Raw genomic sequence first — 24,952 nt, forward strand, 5'->3', positions numbered from 1 at the left:
TCATAAAAACACCAGACAGACAACCACAGGGGTCAGGCAGGTCTGGCTGTGTTCCAGGGGGGTGTGACGGGTGTTGTATCTCCCCCCCATGTGAGCAGCCGGGATCCCAACCAGCGCCGAGTGAAGAGGTGGGGCTTCTCTCTGGACGAGGCCCTGAAGGACCCGGCTGGGAGAGACCAGTTCCTCCGCTTCCTGGAGTCGGAGTTCAGCTCGGAGAACCTCAAGTGAGAACCTTCCGCCTGATTGTCCTCTCTTCTACAGGTCACAGTAACAGTCAATCTTCTTCTGTGGAAGACAGCTTCACGATCCTCTATCCTCTCCTGTTTCACCTCAATGAGCCGTTCCCTCACCACAGTTTACACAGTGTTTACCCCGCTCCATCTGTCAAGCCCCTGAGCGACGCTCTTCAACCGGAATAATCTCAGTGGTGTTTCCGCCTAGTAGTCCGGCTTGGTTGGAAAGCTGAGAGACTACAGAGACTACAGAGACTACAGAGACTACAGGGACGACAGAGACTACAGAGACTACAGAGACTACAGAGACGACAGGGACGACAGAGACTACAGAGACTACAGAGACTACAGAGACTACAGGGACTACAGAGACTACAGAGACTACAGAGACGACAGAGACGACAGAGACGACAGAGACTACAGGGACGACAGGGACGACAGAGACTACAGAGACTACAGAGACTACAGAGACGACAGGGACGACAGAGACTACAGGGACTACAGAGACTACAGGGACTACAGAGACTACAGGGACTACAGAGACTACAGAGACTACAGAGACTACAGGGACGACAGAGACGACAGAGACTACAGAGACTACAGAGACTACAGAGACTACAGGGACGACAGAGACGACAGAGACGACAGAGACGACAGAGACTACAGGGACGACAGGGACGACAGAGACGACAGAGACTACAGAGACTACAGGGACTACAGAGACTACAGAGACTACAGAGACTACAGAGACTACAGGGACTACAGAGACTACAGAGACTACAGAGACTACAGAGACGACAGAGACTACAGAGACTACAGGGACTACAGAGACTACAGGGACTACAGAGACTACAGAGACTACAGAGACTACAGAGACGACAGAGACGACAGAGACTACAGAGACTACAGAGACGACAGAGACGACAGAGACTACAGGGACGACAGGGACGACAGGGACGACAGAGACTACAGAGACGACAGAGACGACAGAGACGACAGAGACGACAGAGACGACAGAGACTACAGAGACTACAGAGACGACAGAGACGACAGAGACGACAGGGACGACAGAGACTACAGAGACGACAGAGACGACAGGGACGACAGGGACGACAGAGACGACAGAGACGACAGAGACGACAGAGACTACAGAGACTACAGAGACGACAGGGACGACAGGGACGACAGAGACTACAGAGACTACAGAGACTACAGAGACTACAGAGACTACAGAGACGACAGAGACGACAGAGACGACAGAGACGACAGGGACGACAGAGACGGCAGGGACGACAAGGACGACAGAGACGGCCCAGGCGGGTCTGAGCTGTAGTGACAGTGTCTCTCCCCCCCCCCCCGTGTCCCCCCCCCTTCTCCCCCGTGTCCTCCGCCCCCCGTGTCCCCTGCCCTGCTAGGTTCTGGCTGGCGGTGCAGGAGCTGAAGCGGAGGCCGCTGCAGGAGGTGGCAGGGCGGGCCCAGGAGATCTGGAAAGAGTTCCTGGAGGAGGGAGCGCCCAACTCCATCAACCTGGACTCCCGGAGTTACGAGCTCACCAGCCACAACCTCAGAGACCCTGGCCGCTACAGCTTCGAGGATGCTCAGGTGGACTCACATACGTGTCAGCTCTTCTGTTACATTTCAGCCATGAAAACACACTTCAATGTTCCCCCACCGACGCAAGCCCACACACACTCACCCATGCGCACACACACCCATAAAGAATGTAGGAAGAGTGGTGAATAGAGAGGATAGCAGTGGTGGAGAATGTGTTTGCCAGGACCTAATGGGGCAACTAATGTCTGTGAATAGATGCATTGACCATGAGCTCTGCAGGATCAGACTGTGGTCCTGTTGTTTGGAGGCACCTGCAGCCTGGGGTGTTCAGTACGTCCCACAACTCTGTCTGAACAGGCTCCACCCACAACCCTGTCTGAACAGGCTCCACCCACAGCTGTCTGAACAGGCTCCACCCACAGCTCTGTCTGAACAGGCTCCTCCCACAGCTCTGTCTGAACAGGCTCCACCCACAGCTCTGTCTGAACAGGCTCCTCCCACAGCTCTGTCTGAACAGGCTCCACCCACAGCTCTGTCTGAACAGGCTCCTCCCACAGCTCCGTCTGAACAGGCTCCACCCACAGCTCTGTCTGAACAGGCTCCTCCCACAGTTCTGTCTGAACAGGCTCCTCCCCAGTTAGCACGCTTGGCCCCATCAGTCTTCTGTCACTCTGTTTCTGTCTCTGGATCTGTCTGTCACTTTTTCTCTGGCCTTCCCTTAGGTCCACCAACTCTCACACACACACAAACACACACACACACCCAATCACACACACACACGCACACTCCCAGCCACCTCCTCCCTCCTCTGTTCCAGGAGCACATCTTCAAGCTGATGAAAAGCGACAGCTACGCCCGCTTCCTGAGATCCAGCATCTACCAGGACCTGCTGCTGGGCCGGAAGAAGGTGAGCCCAGCGCCTCGACACCCTGGTCCTCACCTCCACCTCACACCTGCCCTCTCTCTCTCTCTCTCTCTCTCACACACACACACACGCACCGCTCCAGCACAGGACCACTCAGTAGGGAGAGAGAAGAGTCAGTCACAAACTGTCCGTGTGTTCTGGAATCCAACATACTGCAGGTGATTCCTTAACACAGACATGGACTCTGGCAAGCTCACATTTCCAGGATGTGTTTTCACATCAGCTCATTCTGGTGGCGATTCACCTCTGTGAATCGCCCCCTGCTGGTCAGGCCTTGACAACAAAGCCACGGCACTCACCCTCTGTACGATAAAACATGTTAACTTGGCTTTGCTTCACTCTTCTCTGACATAACCTCACCCTTTCCCTCACTGTCTATCACATCCACCCTGACCCCTGACCCCCACCTGAACCCAGACACAGCCAGAGAGCGAGCAGGGCCGTCGCACCTCCCTGGAGAAGTTCACCCGCAGCGTGGTGAGTCAGAGAGAGGACACCAGCGGGGCCTCTTCCCGTTCAGCCTCAGGTGATGTGAGCGTCTGTGTGTCTGGTAACACTGTGTCTGGGGATCTTCCAGGGCAAGTCTCTGACGGGCAAGCGCCTCACGGGCCTGATGCAGTCGTCCTGACACAGCGGGGGGCCCAGACCACCATGCCCGGAGGGGGGACCACCATGTTGGGACCAGGCTGGGGCCGGGGCTGGGGCCGGGGCTGGGGTTAAGGCCAGGAACGAGGCAAGGATGAGGGTTAGGGGCAGGGCCGAGGCCAGGGTTAGGGGTTGGGCATAGGCTGGGGTTAGGATTAAAGCCGGAGAAGAGGTTAGGGCAGCTGCTGGGGCCAGTGCCGAGGCTGGGGTTAGGACCGGGCAAGGCCGAGGTTAGGACCGGGCAGGGCCGAGGCTGGGGTTAGGACCGGGCAAGGCCGAGGTTAGGACCGGGCAGGGCCGAGGCTGGGGTTAGGACCGGGCAAGGCCGAGGTTAGGACCGGGCAGGGCCGAGGCTGGGGTTAGGACCGGGCAAGGCCGAGGTTAGGACCGGGCAGGGCCGAGGCTGGGGTTAGGACCGGGCAAGGCCGAGGTTAGGACCGGGCAGGGCCGAGGCTGGGGTTAGGGCTGCTCTACAAGGCCTCAGCCTCTAACCTGGAGTCTGCAGCCTGACTGGCAGAGCTGGGGATGAACCTGCCCAGCAACAGAGGACTGCAACAACCAGGGACAGCTCAACACACACACACACTCACATTTGCACACATACATAAACACACACACTTACACACAAACACACACGCTGTTCAGTAGGAGCTCAGAAAAATACTAACTGGACAACATGATCAACTGTCTCTGCCTCTCCAAAGGCAGCCAGCAATAAGAACGGAACACACCTCACATCAGTTTTTATATACCTTTAGGGTCAATATTATACCCTTTTCTCATGAAGCACAAATTATAATCCACTTTACTAATGTTCAGACAAATCCTAATCTTTTGGGAATATAACACGTGCCATCTGATGTGGAGGAATACGCTTTATGCTTTTGAAAGCATAAGGGCTTAATGTAGCGTCGACAAGAGATCATTGCATGCTTCATCAAGATTTGTTTTGCTGACGATTTATCGTAATGATTTTCTACGGTTGCAGTGGTGGGATATACCGTCACGAGGTGCGCTGTCAGTCAACAAGGGGTGCGTGCGAAACTGTAAGAACGATGACGGTGTCCGGACAGTTTCTGGAATCAACCTGATTTCAGGTTACGCTGGGTTTTTCGGCACCTTGCTGAGGAGATACATCGTAATAACCGACTCAAACAGCGACGGTCACCTCATACAGACCTTATCATAACATTGCCACAGTGCCATCTAGTGTCTAGTAATGCCATGTACAACCCCTGTGGACCAAGGCCAACACAGGACTAATTATTTAAATGATGTCAAATTCTGCCCTTCTCTACCACCGGGAAGGGATTACAAGCCTTCATCACAGCCTTGTGTATATTTAGTTAAAGTGTTCATGTTGCATGACTGACGTCGTCCATCAGGCCATACCATGCATCGTCTCATCTAAACCCAGCACCATCGTTATGGGGTTAATGACTTCTGCTTCACTCTTCCTCTCCTGTCTGACGGACTGGCGGCTGAAGAGGACGTGTGTCCCACAGCTCCCCCAAGTGACGAAGGGAGCAACTGTCAGAAACACCAGGGAGAGATAGCTCAACAATTTCTTTTCTATTTTAGTAACAGCAATGCATTGTACAGTTGGTATTCATATGATTATTATAAACAGGTGAGCTCATGATTATTAGGTAGAGATTTTATTGCGTCAGTGTGGAAGAGTATTGACTGCACAAACACATGGAGACAATGTACAGTGCATTATACGCCAGTTGGCTCTATAGGTTTCAGTTATCTAAAAAGCACATTCTAGTATGGGCACATTATTACTATGCATGTAACATATCCATGGCATTTACTCAGTGCTTTTAGTTTATCAATCAGCCGGATGACTTCTAGCACTCCAAGACCCACGCGCCTGATACCATCTGATTGGCACCAAATAAAACCTTTGGACCTCTTGTCTACTTCACTGCGTCTGTCCTTCACTGCGTCTGTCCCTCTCTGGGTTGTTGTTCCGGGTTTGTTCTGGTCAGAAACAAGATCAATGTGTCACATCCTAACAAATGAACCATGGTTTCTCGGTAATACTTTGGTTTAGGGTTGAGCGCGAGGTCCTATAGGTGGTCTGGTGATTTGACACAGATGAGACACCGTTTCCAACCAGAAGCAAATAAACAGCAGTCGTCCAGGCAGAGCAAAGACTCTCATTCTTTATTTTCCTTCAGAACAATAAAAATAGTTTAACAAACAAAAGGACTTCAATTTCTCCATTTCAACGTAGGCTATTTACAGCAGAGGATGAAACGGCCGGTCGCGTCAGCTTCATCTCTCCGTGGCTCCGTTCCCGCCCCCGCCGTCTCTCTCCGACGTAGAGACGAGGACAGCACCGAGACCTCAGGGGGGCTATTGCTGTGTCTTCGACTCTTCAACGAGGTATACAGGCTATGTACTATTACATAATTGGTGACATTTGTTACTATGCAGACATCACTGACTAACCATGAGGAACATTGTTTCGTATGGAAGTGCTCCAAGCTAGACCCGTTCATTTGAGAGAACATTGGAAATGGAACAAAACTCTTACTCTCGTGCTTGTCTGAGCGAGCAAAAGCATCCACGACTCCAGACCTTGCTCAAGTCACCATGGAAACTCGGTCACCGATAAAAAGACAACAATTTAGTTGACAACCCCACCTCAAAAAATTAGCTCTCTTGAGAAGGTTATCAACTGTTGATGACAGGGATCCCTGAGGGAATTCAGTGTTGAGAATGACTGAGTGAGTTTTTTTTTACGTCAACAACCAAGTATCCCTCCTGCATGTTATCAGCTTGCATCTGGCTTCTCGTTCTCCACACAAAATGCAGCGAAAACCAAAATGCAGAGGTATTTGACAGTATACACAGAACTCGGCAACTTCATTAAAAAGTCCAGCTTTTGAGTCTTCAGGCACCTTCTACACTTCATAAAAAGAACTAGACTCCGTTACAGAATAAATGGCTCGATATCTTCACGTCGACTAGAGACCCATCTGTTAGTTACCAGATGTACGAGGGAACACGGCATGTCCACGCTTCCCATTTAGTCTGACACAAAATGACATTAAGTACAAATGTTTGTTTTAAACTGATTCTACTGAAAATAACAAAGTCACAGTTCACTGGGAAAAAAAATTGCAAGTGGTAATGAAATATGAATAAGCAGAAAACAGAAAGGTAATATTCCCCATTGCACTGGCTGGGGGAAGGGGGGGGAGGGGGGGGGGGGCAAACTAGCGTCCGAGGTTGTTGTTATTGCAGGGTTTCCTAAAGCTGGGAGGAAATCTGTTGACACTACAGGACATTCCAAACACACCGCTCTCCTCCGATTGGATGTTCAGAACTTCCTGCAGAGGAGTTTCAATCCTTCTCGGCCAATGGTGTACAATCACGTGAAGCAGGGGGCGGGGCTTGCTGTTGACATGCACTGGAGGAGCAGAGTGGCCAGGGGGCCTTAGTAGAGGTAGTGTGGCTGAGCTGGTACCAGAGGGGCCTGTCCAGACACACATCACAACCACCAGCATGAAGACAACTAAGATCATGTGACAGACATGGAGAAGCCTCATAGGAGGAGAGCTTAACGCAGGTTTAGTTGTGTTAGTGGTGGGGTTCAGCACCATCTCTGTAGCGGGGGTCATGGCAGGAGGAGTCTTGGTGGTGTGGCAGGCAGGCAGGCACAGGGATGCAGATGATGACGTCACACTGGGTCACTGTGGGCACGGTGAAGAGAGACTGGAGGAGAGGGGCACACGCACGCACGCCAGCCTTTACCAGTGCAGCCTGGCCACAGCGAGGGGCAAGGGGGGGAAATGAAAGTAGGTCCACTGTCGTTTCAAATGTTCCATCGATCCATATTCCTTAGTGAGGAACCACTTTTAAAAACAGAGGTTTGAGTAGCATGGAGCAGTCTGGGGGTGCAGGTGGATGGCTAGTCTGGAGGGGTCTGGGGGTGCAGGTGGATGGCTAGTCTGGAGGGGTCTGGGGGTGCAGGTGGATGGCTAGTCTGGAGGGGTCTGGGGGTGTAGGTGGATGGCTAGTCTGCCGGCTGGCTAGTCCAGCAGGTTCTTTGGCTCCAGGACCCTCTGGGACCTCATGCCATGGCTCTGTGCTCCTGCAACACAGACACAGCAGCTCAGAACAGCACAGACACAGCAGCTCAGAACAGCACAGACACAGCAGCTCAGAACAGCACAGACACAGCAGCTCAGAACAGCACAGACATGGCAGCTCAGAACAGCACAGACACAGCAGCTCAGAACAGCACAGACACAGCAGCTCAGAACAGCACAGACACAGCAGCTCAGAACAGCACAGACACAGCAGCTCAGAACAGCACAGACACAGCAGCTCAGAACAGCACAGACACAGCAGCTCAGAACAGCACAGACACAGCAGCTCAGAACAGCACAGACACAGCAGCTCAGAACAGCACAGACATGGCAGCAGTACACACAGTCTTCACTCAAGTACAAGTACAGATACTCATGCTTAAAAAAGACTAAGAAGTAGAAAAGTACATATTTATGTACAAAATAGTAAAGTACTGATACCAATTTGTTTTACTTAAGTACAGTGACAAAGTTACTTCCCATCTCTGGAACAGCCCAGCACAATCCCCCACACTGACTCGACCCCCCCCACTGACTCTGCCTCCCCCACACTGACTCTGCCCCCCCCCACTGACTCTGCCTCCCCCACACTGACTCGACCCCCCACACTGACTCGGCCTCCCCCACACTGACTCGGCTGCATGGTTGTACTAATGTCGGCGCTTCTTCTGGTAAATCTTATGCTGCTTAAATGAAGACACATCGAGCTGTGCTGATGTTTGTGTCTGGCCCGGCCACTCTCTCCAAACAAATTTTAAACCTCTAGGGTTAACCTGGTTCAATCAAGGTTCAATTCAATGGGGGAGTTTGGACGAGACTGTTTTAGACCAGTATTTTTTGTTTGAGGTATTCCTGTCAATTGGATGAACGAGGAAGGTTTTTTTTGGATTCCTGAAACCCAAGTATATTTTAGTAATAATCTGACCACTGTGTGACTAATTCATTCAGCCAGTCTCACGAGGGCACAAAGGCGACAGCAACATTTAAGGCAATATTGCAAACCCATGCCAGGCAACACCAGGGTTTCCCACAGCACTTTGCAGTTAAGGCGGAGATACACACGACTGCCGCCTTAACTACGTCGTCAAATCAAAAAAAAAAAAAAAAGATTGATATATTTGTTTTTTATTTTAATAGTTATATCCGCTGTTGTCCTGTTTTCTCCATTCCAAACCGTGACCGACGCAGTCTCCCTTCTCTGCAGAACGCAGTAGGCGCCCCTCTAGCACCCCCCCCTCTGACAGCAAACCCCACCCTACAACCTTAACTAACACATTTTCTGCGGGAAACCCTGAACACCCATAGCAGGCAACACCCATACCAGATGTATCACCCATACCAGATGTATCACCCATACAAGATGTAAGTAACTTTTGAAAATAACTTGAAACACGGTGTCAATCAGTGCTCACCTTGCGACTAACAAACGCTCCTCTTTTAGAATAATCTTCATACACCTCCTCCACTTGGTTCTTTTCATCGACTGATTAATTCCTTCATTTTCACTGTTTTAATCCAGAGAACAGAAAAGCCAAAGCACAATGTCTTAATTCCTTCTCACAGCCTGACCTCCTAGTCCAGTGACTTCAACCACATGAGGGAAGGACAGTCCTTCCTCTTCCAATCTCAAGTTTAACATTTCAGTCTGAATTTTTGATAAATTATATTAAAAAAAAGAAATCTCTGGCAAAATTATCCAAAAGGGAGCAACACAAATGTTTCCAAGCATTCCAGTGTTTTTTGTTCATCTCGTTCTTGCCTCTCGGCTCCAATGAGGGGGAAATATTTCTTCTGTTAACCTAGGAGAGCACTTCTCAAGAACCACTGTCAGTTACTCTTCTTTAAAGTAATAAAAAAAAAAAACATGTTCATAAATTATTCAACAGTAAATTATTCTACAAGTTCAGTAGATAAAATAACACTTGCCGTTCTGTCCTGAAATCATCATCACCACTTGTGCTAACTGTCTCTTTTCCACAAAACAAAAACATTGACAAAGAAGCAGCAGACTTGTGCCAGAGGTTCTTCCAATTAAAAAATAGTCCTTGGATGGGAGCAGTGCGTCCTATCTGTGTCTGCTGGACAAGCCGTGGCCGTTTGAGGGAAGCTCCTCCAGATCGTCATCCTCGAAGCCGTGAAAGGTGGAGGTGTCGCTCTCTGAGGTGGTGCCAAACAGCTCCTCTGCCCCCACCAGGGACCTCTCCTCCTTCTCTCGGCACCCTGCTGGTTGGTCCACAGGGAGGAAGTGTTCAAACGGCACAATAGCACAGCAACAGCAGGTGTACAACACAGCCAAGACAAGCCAGGCTTAAAATAATTAAAAATATATATATTTTTAGCTTTTTGTCATGCTTTTTTGGACAGTTTGTGAGGTGAAGTGTGACAGGACAGGCAGGGAGAGAGGAAGAGAGAGTAGGGGACATGCAGCACAGGACCAAAGGCAGGATTCAAACCCAGGTTGCTGTGGAAAGGCCTCAGCCCTCGCCAACAAACAGATTCTAAGCGTTGCCATAGCAAGCTTCTACCGGAGCACAGAGAGGCTGGTGTAATTCCAAGCTACAGCAGCCGTGGGCAGGGGCAGGTCAGGGACTCTGGCTGCAGCAGGAGAGCATGCTCACCAGGGATCCGGCAGGCGTCGCAGGGGGCTCTCTGGCCCGGGTGTCCTGCTCTCCTGTGGGAGCCCCGGCAGTTTGAGCAGCTGTTGTTGGAGATGCTGGACCCGCCTGGAACCTTCAGGCCTGCGGGGAGAGGAGACACGGTCACATGACCCAGAGACTGCCTGAACCTTGACAGACCCGTCACAACTGCAGTTCCTTTTACAGCGCTCTGCGGATGTGGTGAACGTAGAGATTTGGAGGAGTGCTCTCAGTGTCCAAACAAGTAAGACACAGAGTTCTATTGTTGTTATTGCATCATTTTTTACATTTCTGAGCAAAGTTTGCACAAAAGGAAATTGATAAGAGCAGGAAGAGCCTGTCTGACTCAGTGGACCTGAGATGAGATCAACTCAAACATATTTTAAGTTCAAAGTTGATTTGCCATTTCAAGTACATTAAAACAATTTGGTCTTGCTCCTCTAGACAGTTTCCTAGCTGCCTGTTTAAACCTAAAATATATAAATCCTAGTCCTGTATGAGCCATTATTCATATCAACAATGTGTCCAGACTTACGTTTGTGTTTGTCGGGTCGGTGTGTGGACGGTGACCTGGTCCCGGAGCCCCTCTCTGTTGCTCTGCTCTCCCCCAGGTGGGAGTGGGTGTAGTGATAGCTCAGCCCTGTGCGGTTCCTGTAGCGCTTCCCACAGACTGGAACACACACACAGGCCACATTCAGTTTATCCTGCTCCAGGAACTGCGTGGAACGTACCATAGCAGGTATGAATCTCCTGTGACAGTCCTGCTGCATGTCATCGCTGGGCCATGTGTGCTGTACAGCATCAGGCTTCAAGACTTCATTCAAAAGGCCGGTTCCTTTACTGTGGTGAGTCCTGAAGGGCTCTCCAACAACAACAGAACTCCATAGGTCTTCTGTTTACCATAGAAGCCTTTCAGAGCTGAGCTCATGTCCCCGTGCAGTAACACACTATGACGTGGTCTACAGAATCATTGGTTGAGATTAAATATTTAATGAGGAACTGAAGACCATGGAGTTGTGAATAGATCTAATGGAGGTGGATTATCTGCCTCACTAGGAAGGAAGCAGCTGGTTGGTCAGTTTAACCCAGTAGGAGCAGGAGACAGGATCCCTCTGATCAGGAAAAGATGACTGTTAAGAGTCACAACACCAAGTCACTACTCAAATGCATGAGATAGAAGCATACTATACCGGTGTCTCTTTCACCAAACCCATAAGGGGAATTCTACCAACTCTACAAACCACTCCAGTCTACCTAAACTACCAGCAGAGAAGGCAACAAGTTGATATACCTGAGGCTGAAGATTTTGAGTTATGCTTTTTTTTGTATCTGTCTGAAACAGAGAAAGGGCAAAACGGAACCGAAGGAGAGGAGATGGTGTGAGTATGACTCAGAACGACAACAAGAGAAAAGTCGATACCCCTGCATGAGGGTTTCCACATGCACGCTACAAGCTGACTGGACGGTTTGAGACAACACAATCATCTCCTGCTCTCGTTGTTTAAGAATCACATGGAGATACGGTCACCTCTAATTGCTCCGAGAGGGATTGGGAAGTAAACATAATCCACAACAGGAAGTGGACATTTGGTCTTAAGTTTTGATTCAAAGTTCATTTTCTCGTTTGTCCAAGAAAAAAGAATCCCTGTAAGAGTAGGATCTTGTTCTTTGTAATATTTTTCATAACCATGCTCAAGAGTTTACTGTTCCTCTACAGTCAACATATTTAAAAGAATCCCTGGAAGGAATCACAACACCTGGTGATCCAAGATGAGAGTGATGGATAGTGTGAAGGTATGAACTTACTGTCGCAGACGTATGGCTTGTCCTGGTCATCTCTCTCCGTCCTCCGCCGGCCTGTACCTCGACCCTGGGGGAGAAAACACATCACCATGGTGACCAGCCTGACCTTCCCTAACAACACATCACCACGGTAACCAGACTGACCCACTCCTGCGGACTGCTTCTGCTGTTTCATCAGTGGCGGGGCCTAAATCATCCATCATGCTAAAGAAAACTGCATCGCCATTGAATTTCAAACAATCTATCGATCTTATTTGCTGAACGGGTTCATGAGATATGGAGAAAGGGGAGAGGGTATTTACATTTTACACAGCGAGACCTGGATCGAATTTTACTTGCAAAGAGAGCCACCAGCCACAGATAAGCAAATTCCAACGAGAGCATTCAACTGGCGAGATATAGGCCGGATCACTGCAGTCAGGGCTGAGGCCTGTGTTCCTGCAGTTAAGGCTGAGGCCTGTGTTCCTGCAGTCAGGGCTGAGGCCTGTGTTCCTGCAGTCAGAGCTGAGGCCTGTGTTCCTGCAGTCAGGGCTGAGGCCTGTGTTCCTGCAGTCAGGGCTGAGGCCTGTGTTCCTGCAGTCAGGGCTGAGGCCTGTGTTCCTGCAGTTAGGGCTGAGGCCTGTGTTCCTGCATTCAGGGCTGAGGCCTGTGTTGCCCGGCCTGTTGCTAACGATGTTTTCAGACAATAAATGTTTCACCTAACAACACTTCAGATAAACCAGGGTTCTTTGAGAGATTTTCAAGCTACAAAGTGCTTCTCCGGCACCACAGATGCTCTGACAGCGAGTCCAAAGCAGAGCTGGTGAGAGTCTGTGAATGATTGATGATGCAAGAACAGCCAACCCGACTGCACAAACATTTAGCAGTTCTCTCGTGTACAGCTTATCCTCGCTGACCACTTACCCTGCCTTTGCCTCTGTGTCTCCTTTTGGGAGTGTCCACTTCGTAATCCTCATCGTCGTGGAACGCATCTTCCGCAGCATCCGCCTCCAGTACCCGCTGTGGGGAAAAGAGAATAATCAACGATTTAACTCTTTTATACTCTGAAATATTTATTCCGGTTTCATTTTGGAGTGTAAACAGAGCTGAGCTCCACCCTGAAGGAATGTCTGGACCCTGAGGCACCTCCACAGTGTTGTGAGGCACATCCACAGTGTTGTGAGGCACATCCACAGTGTTGTAAGGCACATTCACAGTGTTGTGAGGCACATCCACAGTGTTGTGAGGCACATTCACAGTGTTGTGAGGCACATTCACAGTGTTGTGAGGCACATTCACAGTGTTGTGAGGCACATCCACAGTGTTGTGAGGCACATTCACAGTGTTGTGAGGCACATTCACAGTGTTGTGAGGCACATCCACAGTGTTGTGAGGCACATCCACAGTGTTGTGAGGCAGATCCACAGTGTTGTGAGGCACATCCACAGTGTTGTGAGGCACATCCACAGTGTTGTGAGGCACATTCACAGTGTTGTGAGGCACATCCACAGTGTTGTGAGGCACATCCACAGTGTTGTGAGGCACATCCACAGTGTTGTGAGGCACATCCACAGTGTTGTGAGGCACATCCACAGTGTTGTGAGGCACATCCACAGTGTTGTGAGGCACATCCACAGTGTTGTGAGGCAGATTCACAGTGTTGTAAAGCACATTCACAGTGTTGTGAGGCACATCCACAGTGTTGTGAGGCACATCCACAGTGTTGTGAGGCACATTCACAGTGTTGTGAGGCACATTCACAGTGTTGTGAGGCACATCCACAGTGTTGTGAGGCACATCCAGTGTTGTGAGGCAGATCCACAGTGTTGTGAGGCACATCCACAGTGTTGTGAGGCACATCCACAGTGTTGTGAGGCAGATCCACAGTGTTGTGAGGCACATCCACAGTGTTGTGAGGCACATCCACAGTGTTGTGAGGCAGATTCACAGTGTTGTGAGGCAGATTCACAGTGTTGTGAGGCACATCCACAGTGTTGTGAGGCACATCCACAGTGTTGTGAGGCACACCCACAGTGTTGTGAGGCACATCCACAGTGTTGTGAGGCACATTCACAGTGTTGTGAGGCACATCCACAGTGTTGTGAGGCACATTCACAGTGTTGTGAGGCACATTCACAGTGTTGTGAGGCACATCCACAGTGTTGTGAGGCACATCCACAGTGTTGTGAGGCACATCCACAGTGTTGTGAGGCACATCCACAGTGTTGTGAGGCACATCCACAGTGTTGTGAGGGTGGATGCAGGGAGGCAGACAGGACTGCTGCCCTGTGAACGCACATTTCAATCTCTGGGAAAGAATCCTCATCAGTATGGCTTGAGCATGCTGAATAGTAGGGAGGCCATGACTTTGCATCAGTCTGGTTCTGGCCTGCACCCAACTACAGAAGACCATGGAATTTGTTTTACAAATCAACAGTTTCCCCTTTTCTGTTTGAATCAATATGATCGAAGAAAAATATATAAATGTATGTATACAAAACATTTATATTAAAACATTTTCTTCTTTCTGTATTTTGTTAACAGTTACAATACTAAGGATGTAAAAGCAACACTATTAAAAGATTCCGGTTAGAAAAACTTTTCTTTGAGAACCTATGTAAACCCAGTCGGATACATGATTAGCTCAGGAAATGACTACCAAAAACAAACACACATTTTACAAGTTAGAACATGGGTTAGGGTCAGAGAAGGACCATGTGGTTTGTAATACTTCTCACTACCCTGCTCACCAGTTTAAACTAACTAAAGCAAGGTGTTGGTATCGCCATAGCAACGAGTGTTCCAGCCTGTCTCTACAAGCCACTGGTGGGGCGTCACACACTTCCAGTTTACAGTAAACACACTCAACTATGGGGTGGTGTCAGAGCGTGCAGAGACCATCAGCACACCAGCTTTGTGCTGTACTCTACTAGCTGCCTCTTGCAGGATCTCTCTCTGTAACTGCAACCAGGGGCAAATCTAGTTTCCCACTTTTGGGGGGGGCAATAACCCCTAGATAAAACCTATTATTTTTGCTGTGACCCAGCAAAACTAGGGGGGTCTGGGGGCATGTTCCCCCAGAATAAATGTTTGAAAAAAATATTTTTAAAATTGTGTCCTCTAGTGGTTTCTAGGAAGAGAAATTAACACATTCACGTAATTTATTTTTTAATTATAAAAAATAAAAAAATGGGGGGGGGGGCTAATTAAACTTTTGGGGGGGCCCCAGCAAATAGGGCTAGATACGGCCATGACTACAACTTCACACGTCCTGGATGAACGGCCTACTGAAATGCGTTTTGAGAGGATATGTTGAGAGGCAGAGAATAAAAGATAAATCATTTAACAATCGACAGGATAAAAGTACATCTCGTACAGACCATCTGGCACACACACTGATGCAAGCTACAACACAGTCATCGTACTTGCTCAGTGTTTAACTATTAACAGGGGAGTCAATCAACTGAACCAGCGAAGTCATTCAGCTGACCCTAGGCAAATATAAATGCTAGTTTTACATTTTATTCATTTAGTAGACACTTTTATCCAAAGCGACATACAAACAGGGGCCGGGTTTGGCTGAGGCTACATAATCTCTAGTGTTCAGAGTCAAGACAAGGTTTCTCTGCAGACTGCGCGGCTCCATCGTACTGTCTCACCTGGATCTCTAAGAGACTCTCTTCCTCCTTCGAGTTGTTTCTCTTGTCCAGACCTTCTCCTCGTAGCAGAGCCTCCAGGGTGGTGCTCTGGTTGGGCAGGGAGTCCTTTGACATCACACCCCCATCTGGATCAAGACAAAGAACCCAGATCAGAAGCACATGCTAAGTTAACTGTAAGTTAACATAACTTCCGACTAAAATGTCACACACATCCAGCTGGAGACGTGGGAGTCATGAGAACTCTAGAGCTGCAGGAAATCAGTCCAATTTAAGCTATTTTAACCGTTTGCTTAAAATGTAACTTTATGGTAAAAAATCTAATAAATATAGGGTTGATCATCTACTGTTACAAGTTGTTTCTACAGTCTGGAATACAGCACTCATATTATACAGTACATACTGCTTACTGTAATGCAGTATTAAAGGGACTCATTAATAATTTCTGGAGAGCTTAGCACTTAGCACATTAGAATGCTAATGCTAACAAGGGCCGGACCAGTCCCTGATTTCACACAACACGGCTAACGCTAAACTGCCTACTGGGTGACTGAACACCATGAGTGTAGCCCTACTGCAGACTGTTCCTGGGAATCTGTAGGGGAAGGTCAGTCTGTCGATTGAGTGAACAATCCTTCCAATGTAAACACTTAATTGACGACTCCCTTTGGTGTTGAGATAATGCCAAAACAAACAGGAGCCGGAGTGGATCAAGTGGTGGGAAACGGACCCACGTCTGTGAGGGAGTACCTTCTAGTCATCTTGTTTACTCAAGATTCACTCTCGACTGTAAGGCTCACAGTCAACCGGTAGCCTTGTGGTGTTTGAAAAGAGAACATTCTTCAAAAGCATCAACTCGTGGTTATTATCATACCTCCGCAGCCTCTCGTGTCAGTGTAGCTCACTGCACAGGCTCTCTCTCTCTCTCCCTTTCCATGTGCACTGAGCATGCCGTTGGTGAAGCAAGACTGTATGGGCGCTGGTGTAGATAAGAGGAGAGGGGGGAGGCAGCCAGGGGGGAGGCAGCTAGGGGGGAGGCAGCCAGGAGGGAGGCAGCCAAGGGGGAGGCAGCTAGGGGGGAGGCAGCTAGGGGGAGGCAGCTAGGGGGGAGGCAGCCAGGGGAAGGCAGCCAGGGGGAGGCAGCTAGGGGGGAGGCAGCCAGGGGGAGACAGCAACGGGGGTAGGCAGCCAGGGGGAGGCAGCTACGGGGGGAGGCAGCCAGAGGGGAGGCAGCTACGGGGGGAGGCAGCTACGGCGGGAGGCAGCTACGGGGGAGGCAGCCAGGGGGAGGCAGCTACGGGGGGAGGCAGCCAGGGGGGAGGCAGCCAGGGGGGAGGCAGTTAGGGGGGAGGCAGCCAGGTGTGTTTATGTGAAGGACGCTCTCTCATGCAAGCCCTCACCATTGTGTCTGCACACGTTGACTTTCAACTCTGTGACTAGACAGCCTGCCCCCAGGGAGCTGGAGGCTAAAAATAGCACAAGCTGATCCTGCATGCAGCCTCAGTCTGCATCTCTAAATCTACATGCTGCATCTACCATCTAACATCTCCAACCTTCATCTACCAACTCCAGCCAGCCAGTCTCTACCGCCTCCAGCCAATCAGCCAGCAGAGCTCTCTGGCTCCAGACCTGCCTTAGCTACTCTGCCCAGCAACAGGAGAAGCTGCTGGTCCTGTACTGGTCCTACAAACTAGTTCTGCACTGGTCCTCCAGCCTCTGCTGGTCGCTCACACGCATGGCGTCAGGCCCAGTGACGAGGACGGTTGGTGGACGGGCGTCTCAGTACCAGGCAGAGTAAGATGTGAGAGCGCTCTGAGAACAATAGGACACTGTAGACCTGTGGTAGATGTAAGGGCCAAACAAACACTGGATTTCTTTCTACCTCTCTCTAGTTCTCCCTCTCTGACAGAGTGAGAGAGAGAGAGACACAGCAGACCAGGCGTGTGTGTGTGTGTGTGTGTGTGTGTGTGTGTGTGTGTGTGGTAATGTAATACATGGAGCAGAGTGAGGGAGAGGGCAGTGTCAGAGCTTATCTGCCTGCCAGTCTGGTACGGACAAATTCCATTTCATAACGTTTATTAAATACAGTCGGTGGTGAGTCCTGTCTTTTAGCTACCAGCAGTGGGAAATGTAATTGCACATTCTGCTTCCTACCAAACAAGTTTACAGGTTCACTGAACACAACTGTTGTATTTTTTTTTTCTCCTCCTGAAATGTGATTGATGGGCTTTTCGTTTTCCACGCCGAAAGTGAATAATGGGCTTTCAGTGAGATTACCTCAGATCATCATCAGTAATCTCAAGATGTGATGGAGTGGAAGATGAGAGCATTGGACAGTTGACACAGTAGCAGAGCAGTGCAGTAACAGGTGTGAGTGTGGTGCGTGTCATACCTAACTGCAGACCACACAGGCCAAGGCGAGGATCCATAGAGGTGTGAAGCCGCCTCTTCTTCCTCCAGCAGCGCGCTGGGTACGTATACATCTGCCCTGCAGCCACTCCTGCACACACACACACACACACACAGTTTCACCACGAGCAGTTTACACCTCAAAGCACAAGGCCTTAGGGGCTCACAGTGTACAGCCTAACTTACTGTACACTGTTAAACACATGCTGCATTATCATAGGGACTAGACCTAAAGCCCTAGACTTGTGACGTCTGTGCTGGACTGTTCTGGTTGGGTTTGTTCCTGTTTCAGTGTGCTGGGTCGCCCTCTCTTATACCTGAGTGTTCTAGATGTTTCCCTGCTCGAACACACCTGCTTCAAATGAAAGGGTAGTTTATCAAGCTCAGTAGTAGCCTGATAACGACTGTTCCTTTGAATGATGTGTGTTGGAGTAGGGAAACATCTCCAACACGCACCTGGGTCCTGACGACCAGGGAGGAGAGAGGTTGCCAGGTGACAGGAGTGGAAACATCTAGAACAGGGGTGTTCAGTCAGGGTCCACTGTCAATCAGGAGAATCAGGGTCCCCCTGATTCAAATGAATAGGACTTATCAGGCTTCCACAGAGCTGGATAACAACCCATTCATTAGAATCAATGAAGGTGTTGGAGCAGGGAATGCAGGACAGTGGACCCTGAGGACCAGGATTGAACAGGACCAGGATTGAAGAGGACCAGGGTTGACGCCCGGTGTACCCACCAGGGCTGCGATGGTGGCGCTCCATCCAGATGTAGCAGTTGTTCTGAGCCACGCCAGTCTGGGAGTCCAGGAAGGGCAGCCGGACGCTGCGCTCGGCGCACAGCCGGGCGTTGTAGCTGCGGCACTGCTCAATGGCATCCTGGTAGAACTGGTCACCCAACCTGCAGGCCACCAGGAGGATGAAAGGTTAGCCAGGCTGCAGGCCACCAAGAGGACGAGAGGTTAGCCAGGCTGCAGGCCACCAAGAGGACGAGAGGTTAGCCAGGCTGCAGGCCACCAGGAGGACGAGAGGTTAGCCAGGCTGTCGGGGGCACAAGAGAGGACCTCTTCCTGTCTTGGACTTCATATACAATGTCTTAACAAGGCCCAAAACAAGGAATATTTAGGAGTACAGATTTGGAGTTCTGGTAGGAGCCAGAATGCCAAACATCCCAAAGAAACATGAGCTCTTCACACATTCTTCAAAGAACAGTAACACATGTCAACTCTCTGACCCTTCTAATACTCATAAACAACCAGGGATGCAGGGTCAAAGACCACTCCATTAGCAGTCAGCCTGGATGGAAATCAGAATAAGGGTTGACCTGCAATCAAAGTTAATCAATGGGACAAACAGTGTCTGATAATAAGCCCATCATCCTCCAATCAGAGAGACGGGGGCTGAATGTAACTGTTGTGACGCTTTGCCGAGATGACTTTCAAGCTGTCACAACCTCGGGGTCCAGGGCTGGGTCACATGACTGACTCCACACAGTGAGCTATGGCTGCTATTTAGGGAATGAATCAATGAGGGTGACGATTAAGCCAGAGTATCAAAATGTAGAGAGCCTGTTGGAATAGGAGTCGTACCACTAACATCTATCTACACTGTACAGATTTAGGCCACAAACGATCATGATGTATTTGAGATGAATGGATTGCGATGGTTGATCAGAGGGTTGCCAGTTCTGGTGCGTGCTGGTTAGTGCTGCTGCTCAGTGCCAGGGCCATTTGGCAGCCCCTGGGGGCATTACTGTTAATATTCACTGTGAAAGGGGGAAGGAGATTTCACATTCACAGGCTCCATTCCTGCCACACGCCCAATATGGTAATTAGCCTTCCTAATTAATCTCTGCAGAGCCTGAAGCAACGAGACAGGTTTTAATTTGCCTATATCAAAGCAGGAACAGGCTAATGCAGCACCTAAAACAATGGCAGCGTCCTACCTAACGACAGAACTGCTCTGTTGGACGTTGTTAGGTGGGCCGAACCACTCGGGACACTATTGGTTCCACAGGAAATAGCAGCACACAGAGGTAGTTAATATCTGTAACGTAGCAAGATGTCGATATAATAAATGTCCTCCACATGTTCCAAATTACAATATTAGCAGGCGGCCATTTTGAAAGAGCATTAATGAGCTGTTGTAGACACAGCTCACGGTCTCGACTCAAACCTAGCTGGTCTGGAACCAGGCAGGAATGCTGCGAGCTGTAAAATGCATATCAGCCTTATTTTACTCTCTCTCTCTCCCTCTCTCTCTTTCTCTCTCTCCCCTCTCTCTCTCTCTCTCTCTCTCTCTCTCTCTTGATTAGACCATTTCCAGCAGATAAACAGACATGTTTGGAATGTTGTCCTTCACAGAGGGAAGCTCTGCGGGTGATACAAAGACACAGTGTTGGAGGATTCTGGGAGACGGACACAGCATGTTCATGTGATTGGGAAGAGCACACAGACCCAGGCCCACATCGCAGGGAGAGACAGACAGGAGAGAGACAGACAGGAGTGAGAGACAGACAGGAGTGAGAAACAGACAGGATTGAGACAGACAGGAGAGAGACAGACAGGAGAGAGACAGACAGGAGAGAGGCAGACAGGAGAGAGGCAGACAGGAGTGAGACAGACAGGAGTGATACAGACAGGAGTGAGACATACAGGAGTGAGAGACAGACAGGAGTGAGAGACAGACAGGAGAGAGACATACAGGTGTGAGACAGACAGGAGTGAGAGACGGACAGGAGTGAGAGACAGACAGGAGTGAGAGACAGACAGGAGTGAGAGACAGACAGGTGTGAGACAGACAGGAGTGAGAGACAGACAGGAGTGAGACAGACAGGAGTGAGACATACAGGACTGAGAGACAGACAGGAGTGAGACAGACAGGAGTGAGAGACAGACAGGAGTGAGAGATGCAGAGAAAGACACATGAGACAGACTCGAGTGTTTAACTTCCAAAAATGTTTCAGACCAAAGCTACCTTGTCAGTTGAAATATAAAGATGTCAAAAAGAAGAACAAAGTTAATGTCTGAGACCATAAAAAGATCCAACTCCTGTTTCAAGGAAATAAACAGGAAGGAGTTTTAAACTATGAGTAAATACCATACACCATCCCACAGACCTACATGGCAACACCAACACGTTCCCAGACAGTCATTTACCCCAAAACACACTGCCAGACTGATCGCCACGTGTTTACATGACAGGACAACCAATCCTGTTTACTTCCTCATTCTGGCTGGGCTTAAGTAGTCCTGGAACCATGCTAAAGCAACACTCAGAGAGCAGCTTCATGTCCTTGCAAATGTTGCGGGCTCACTCTACACAACACAGAAAGTGTTCAGGGGAATCGAGACCACTTGAGTCAAAGGGTGACTGCAGGACGAGACTCTCAGGGGTTCCCCACTGAGGGGAAGAAAAAACCAACAACCAGTAAAAGTCACGTTGAAATCTCACCTCTGTCCTCAAGTAACTCTTCCTGCTCTAGAGAAACTGTCTCTGTTCCACAGTAACTGTCTCTCTGTTCCACAGTAACTGTCTCTCTGTTCCACAGTAACTGTCTCTGTTCCACAGTAACTATCTCTCTGTTCCACAGTAACTATCTCTCTGTTCCACAGTAACTGTCTCTCTGTTCCACAGTAACTGTCTCTGTTCCACAGTAACTATCTCTCTGTTCCACAGTAACTGTCTCTCTGTTCCACAGTAACTGTCTCTCTGTTCCACAGTAACTGTCTCTGTTCCACAGTAACTGTCTCTCTGTTCCACAGTAACTGTCTCTCTGTTCCACAGTAACTGTCTCTGTTCCACAGTAACTGTCTCTCTGTTCCACGGTAACTGTCTCTCTGTTCCACAGTAACTGTCTCTCTGTTCCACAGTAACTGTCTCTCTGTTCCACAGAAACTGTCTCTGTTCCACAGTAACTGTCTCTCTGTTTCACAGAAACTGTCAGGATGTCTCTTGTGAGGGGGCGTTGCCCAGAGCAGCAGTGTCTGTGTACTAGGTGACACGTCTCTCTGACACTCCGGATGAGTGAGGAGTCTAACAGGCCAGAAGGTGAAATAACCGTCTGTCCCACACCTCTCCTCTCCTCCGCCCCCCAACTCAGGGGCAAGACATTGAAGTGGTCTCAGCGCTGTTCCAAGGCTGTGAAGAACCAGAGCAAACCAGAAACAGACACAGCATGTGCAAAGCCTCAGGTATCTGGAAGGCCCAGGCTGACAGCTACAGATGTGTGTGTTTGTGATGTGGCCAGAGGGGCAGGGAAGGGGACAAAGACATGTCTTGTGGCCGCTAGGGCCCCACTATCAGTGTGCTCCTGTCAACGGTCTGGGCTGTTATGTCAACTGTCACAAGCTCGCTAGAAGTGCTCAAACATATTTTGTATACTTGCAACTAACAGTTTCCATACAGTTGTGCAGGAATGTATATTCAGTCAAATCAGAAGTTGAGCACCCTTTTGCACTCAAAAGTTGTATTATCCTCTCCAGTGACAACAAACAGTATTGTAACACATGTCTTACGTGGAAATACGATTCGCGAAACAAGTTATTTTTAATAACAGCTTTTTTTCTCCCTCCTCTGTTGTAGTAAAGCAGCCATCTTGTATCTGTGCAGGTGCATGGCTTCTTCACAGGAAGTGCTGCTGTACCACAGTGAGGAGGGCCCACAGAAAGCGACTGCATCCTGACAACAAGCTGCTGATTACAGGCATCAGCGTGACACAGCCAGGGTGAGGGTAGGAGGAAAAGCAGACCCTACACCTCCACACTGCAGCTCTCAGACCAACGCATACTGCCTGCCTCTCTCACACAGCACAACCAACAACACAACACAGGGGGAACATTGGAGAGGGGAATTTACCATTTAAAAAGCTGTTTACATTGTTCCCCTCTCTCCCTCCTTCTCTCGAATGGAAGAATGCGTAGAAGGCCTCACATAGAGATTCAAACGCACACAAAAGGAAGCATTTTTCCTAGACCAACCCAACACCAAACTCAAAACGACCACTGAATTATCTCAAGGGAGCCACGGAACAGGGTCGGACTGGCCCCACGTGAGCAGTATCCAATTAGTGCCAAGTGCGCCTAATTATAATCTGACAAACGTGTGAAACGAAGTCAGAAACCCGAGACAGTGGCTAATTATAGCAGATTGAAACACTCCATTAAGCACAGTTTATAGCAAGGAGACATTCCACATCAGAATGCTAAGATCTCTGAGAGATGAAAGGTGTTTGACATTCGATTCTACGGGGGCTGTGATCCAGCTGGAGGGTAAGGTGCTTTAAGAGAAAATACGCCTAAATCCCGTGAGATTGTGAAAAGGCAGCAAGTCACCCAGACAGGGACAGAGTCGTGAGCGAGGCAGGATGAGCGAGGCAGGAGGAGCGAGGCATGAGGAGCGAGGCAGGAGGAGCGAGGCAGGAGGAGCGAGGCAGGAGGAGCGAGGCAGGAGGAGGGTACATGAGCAGCGTGGAGGTGGACTCCCCACTCTTATCCTGCATTCAGAAATATAAAGACCCATCAACAACAGCAACAGTGTGTGTGTGTGTGTGTGTGTGGTGGTGTGTGTGTGTGTGGTAGTGTGTGGTGGTGGTGTGTGTGTGTGTGGTAGTGTGTGTGTGTGTGTGTGGTATGTGTGTGTATAGGCTGGAGCCCCCTCCCCTGCCCCTGTTGGGACCACGGGGGGGCCAGGGTACCTATGTAGAGCAGCAGATGGGGCTACTGCGTGTGACCCACACTTCCTCACTGTCGGAGCATCTCCTGACAGATGGGACCTGGATCCCGGACCCAGCTAATCTGCACCACTCCTACACTTAAAGGCACAGGAAGTTACAGCCTGCCTCACACTTCACCTCCACCATCATACCGCACCGTTCACGAGGCCACAGTGGGATTGTTGTGCCTGCTTTATTGACAAGCGTAGAGGGTGTTCATTGTAAAGCTATGTACCAGTAAGCAGTTCTGCCTTCCAGTCTAAGGTAACACCAGGCCTAGAGAAAACACTGGCTAGAACAAAGGGTAAATTCTGTATCTCTGGTATTTGTTTTTCTTCGTGCGCACCGGATACAATGCTGTAGAATTGGATGCAAGTAGAAAGAACCGTTGTTTCACAGAAAGGTTTTTTTTTTTTTTCGAAACAGCGCTCAAAATACTGTCACTTTTTCGGAAGGCAAATTCAAAATGCCTCCTCCCTTGTTTTACCGGGTCCTGACCACATCTGCGCTCGAGGAGCTAAAGTTGACATGTCGACTATCCACACCAACTGTAAATGACTCTTGGAATGTCAAATGTTATTCTGCAGATATCGGCCTTTAACCTTAATCTACCCCTTCACGTGCAATTTGCTTTAAATCATCCCGGTTACAGTGCAAGGCTTTTGTTCAGACTTTGTAGGCTATTCTAGTTATTTGGAAACCGGAATAAAAATCGGTCTGATGGTTTAGAGTCAATTTGGAATAAAAAGCACCATGCAGTCGAAATTGCATGATACACATGTCGGAGAAAAATGTTAAGTCATGACTGTCAAATAAAAACTAAGCAGGCTACTTTGGAGAATGGACTATGCAAGTAGAAAGGCAATAAATGCAACGACAGTTCAACCAGTCATTTGTATAGTCTTGAATTTTGTAATTTGGCCGATTAGCCTACTTACAAACTAGACATTGGAAACAAAGTAACAGTATAGAATTCCAGCAATTTGTCAAATTACTTACGCTTTTAGTGGATTCTGAATGACAGCCGCCATTTTGCTACAATGTAACGCAATATGAGCGTCTTGCAGTTCTGAGGGAAACCTACGAAAAAGCAACCAATCAGAGCTCGTGTTGAAACAGTTAGCCAATACATTGGCAGTACATGTGAATAAAGGCGTGGTTTACAGAGTGAACTGTCAAAATAATTTTAAAGGGTTCTCCCTGTATTTATATTGTACAAAACTAAATACCCATACTTTTAAAGAGACATAGTCGGTTTACGCCGCTGGACCTCCGCCATTATTTTGGTATACTGT

At 49.2% G+C, this 24,952-nt stretch overlaps 2 protein-coding genes across 3 annotated transcripts in view; one reads left to right on the top strand and one right to left on the bottom strand.

Moving 5' to 3' along the window:
- The window catches only part of LOC124487044 (regulator of G-protein signaling 6-like), a 31,011-nt gene extending 25,613 nt beyond the window's left edge, over positions 1–5,398 (top strand). Inside the window, exons 13-17 of the mRNA XM_047049061.1 lie at positions 99–224; positions 1,649–1,835; positions 2,605–2,694; positions 3,130–3,189; positions 3,290–5,398. Coding sequence (XP_046905017.1) covers positions 99–224; positions 1,649–1,835; positions 2,605–2,694; positions 3,130–3,189; positions 3,290–3,340 — 514 coding nt within the window. The 3' untranslated portion in view covers positions 3,341–5,398. The remainder of the gene's footprint in view (positions 1–98; positions 225–1,648; positions 1,836–2,604; positions 2,695–3,129; positions 3,190–3,289) is intronic.
- A 376-nt stretch (positions 5,399–5,774) lies between these two features.
- LOC124487401 (zinc finger protein DPF3-like) lies at positions 5,775–24,730 on the bottom strand. Of its 2 annotated transcripts, none has more exons than XM_047049724.1 (10): positions 24,657–24,730; positions 18,685–18,845; positions 17,930–18,037; positions 15,541–15,665; positions 12,806–12,901; positions 11,906–11,969; positions 10,635–10,769; positions 10,082–10,201; positions 8,876–9,683; positions 5,775–7,465 (listed from the first exon to the last, which is right to left on the bottom strand). In XM_047049724.1, the coding sequence occupies exons 1-9, from the start codon at positions 24,686–24,688 to the stop codon at positions 9,529–9,531; spliced, it is 996 nt and encodes a 331-aa protein (XP_046905680.1). In that variant the 5' UTR covers positions 24,689–24,730; the 3' UTR covers positions 5,775–7,465; positions 8,876–9,528. The 2 variants fall into 2 exon arrangements, with proteins under 2 accessions (XP_046905680.1, XP_046905672.1); XM_047049716.1 differs by having other exon boundaries at positions 8,876–9,686.
- Positions 24,731–24,952: the final 222 nt, after the last annotated feature.

Source organism: Hypomesus transpacificus, chromosome 3 (genome assembly GCF_021917145.1).
Source record: "Hypomesus transpacificus isolate Combined female chromosome 3, fHypTra1, whole genome shotgun sequence".
In the NCBI taxonomy this organism is placed as follows: domain Eukaryota; kingdom Metazoa; phylum Chordata; class Actinopteri; order Osmeriformes; family Osmeridae; genus Hypomesus; species Hypomesus transpacificus.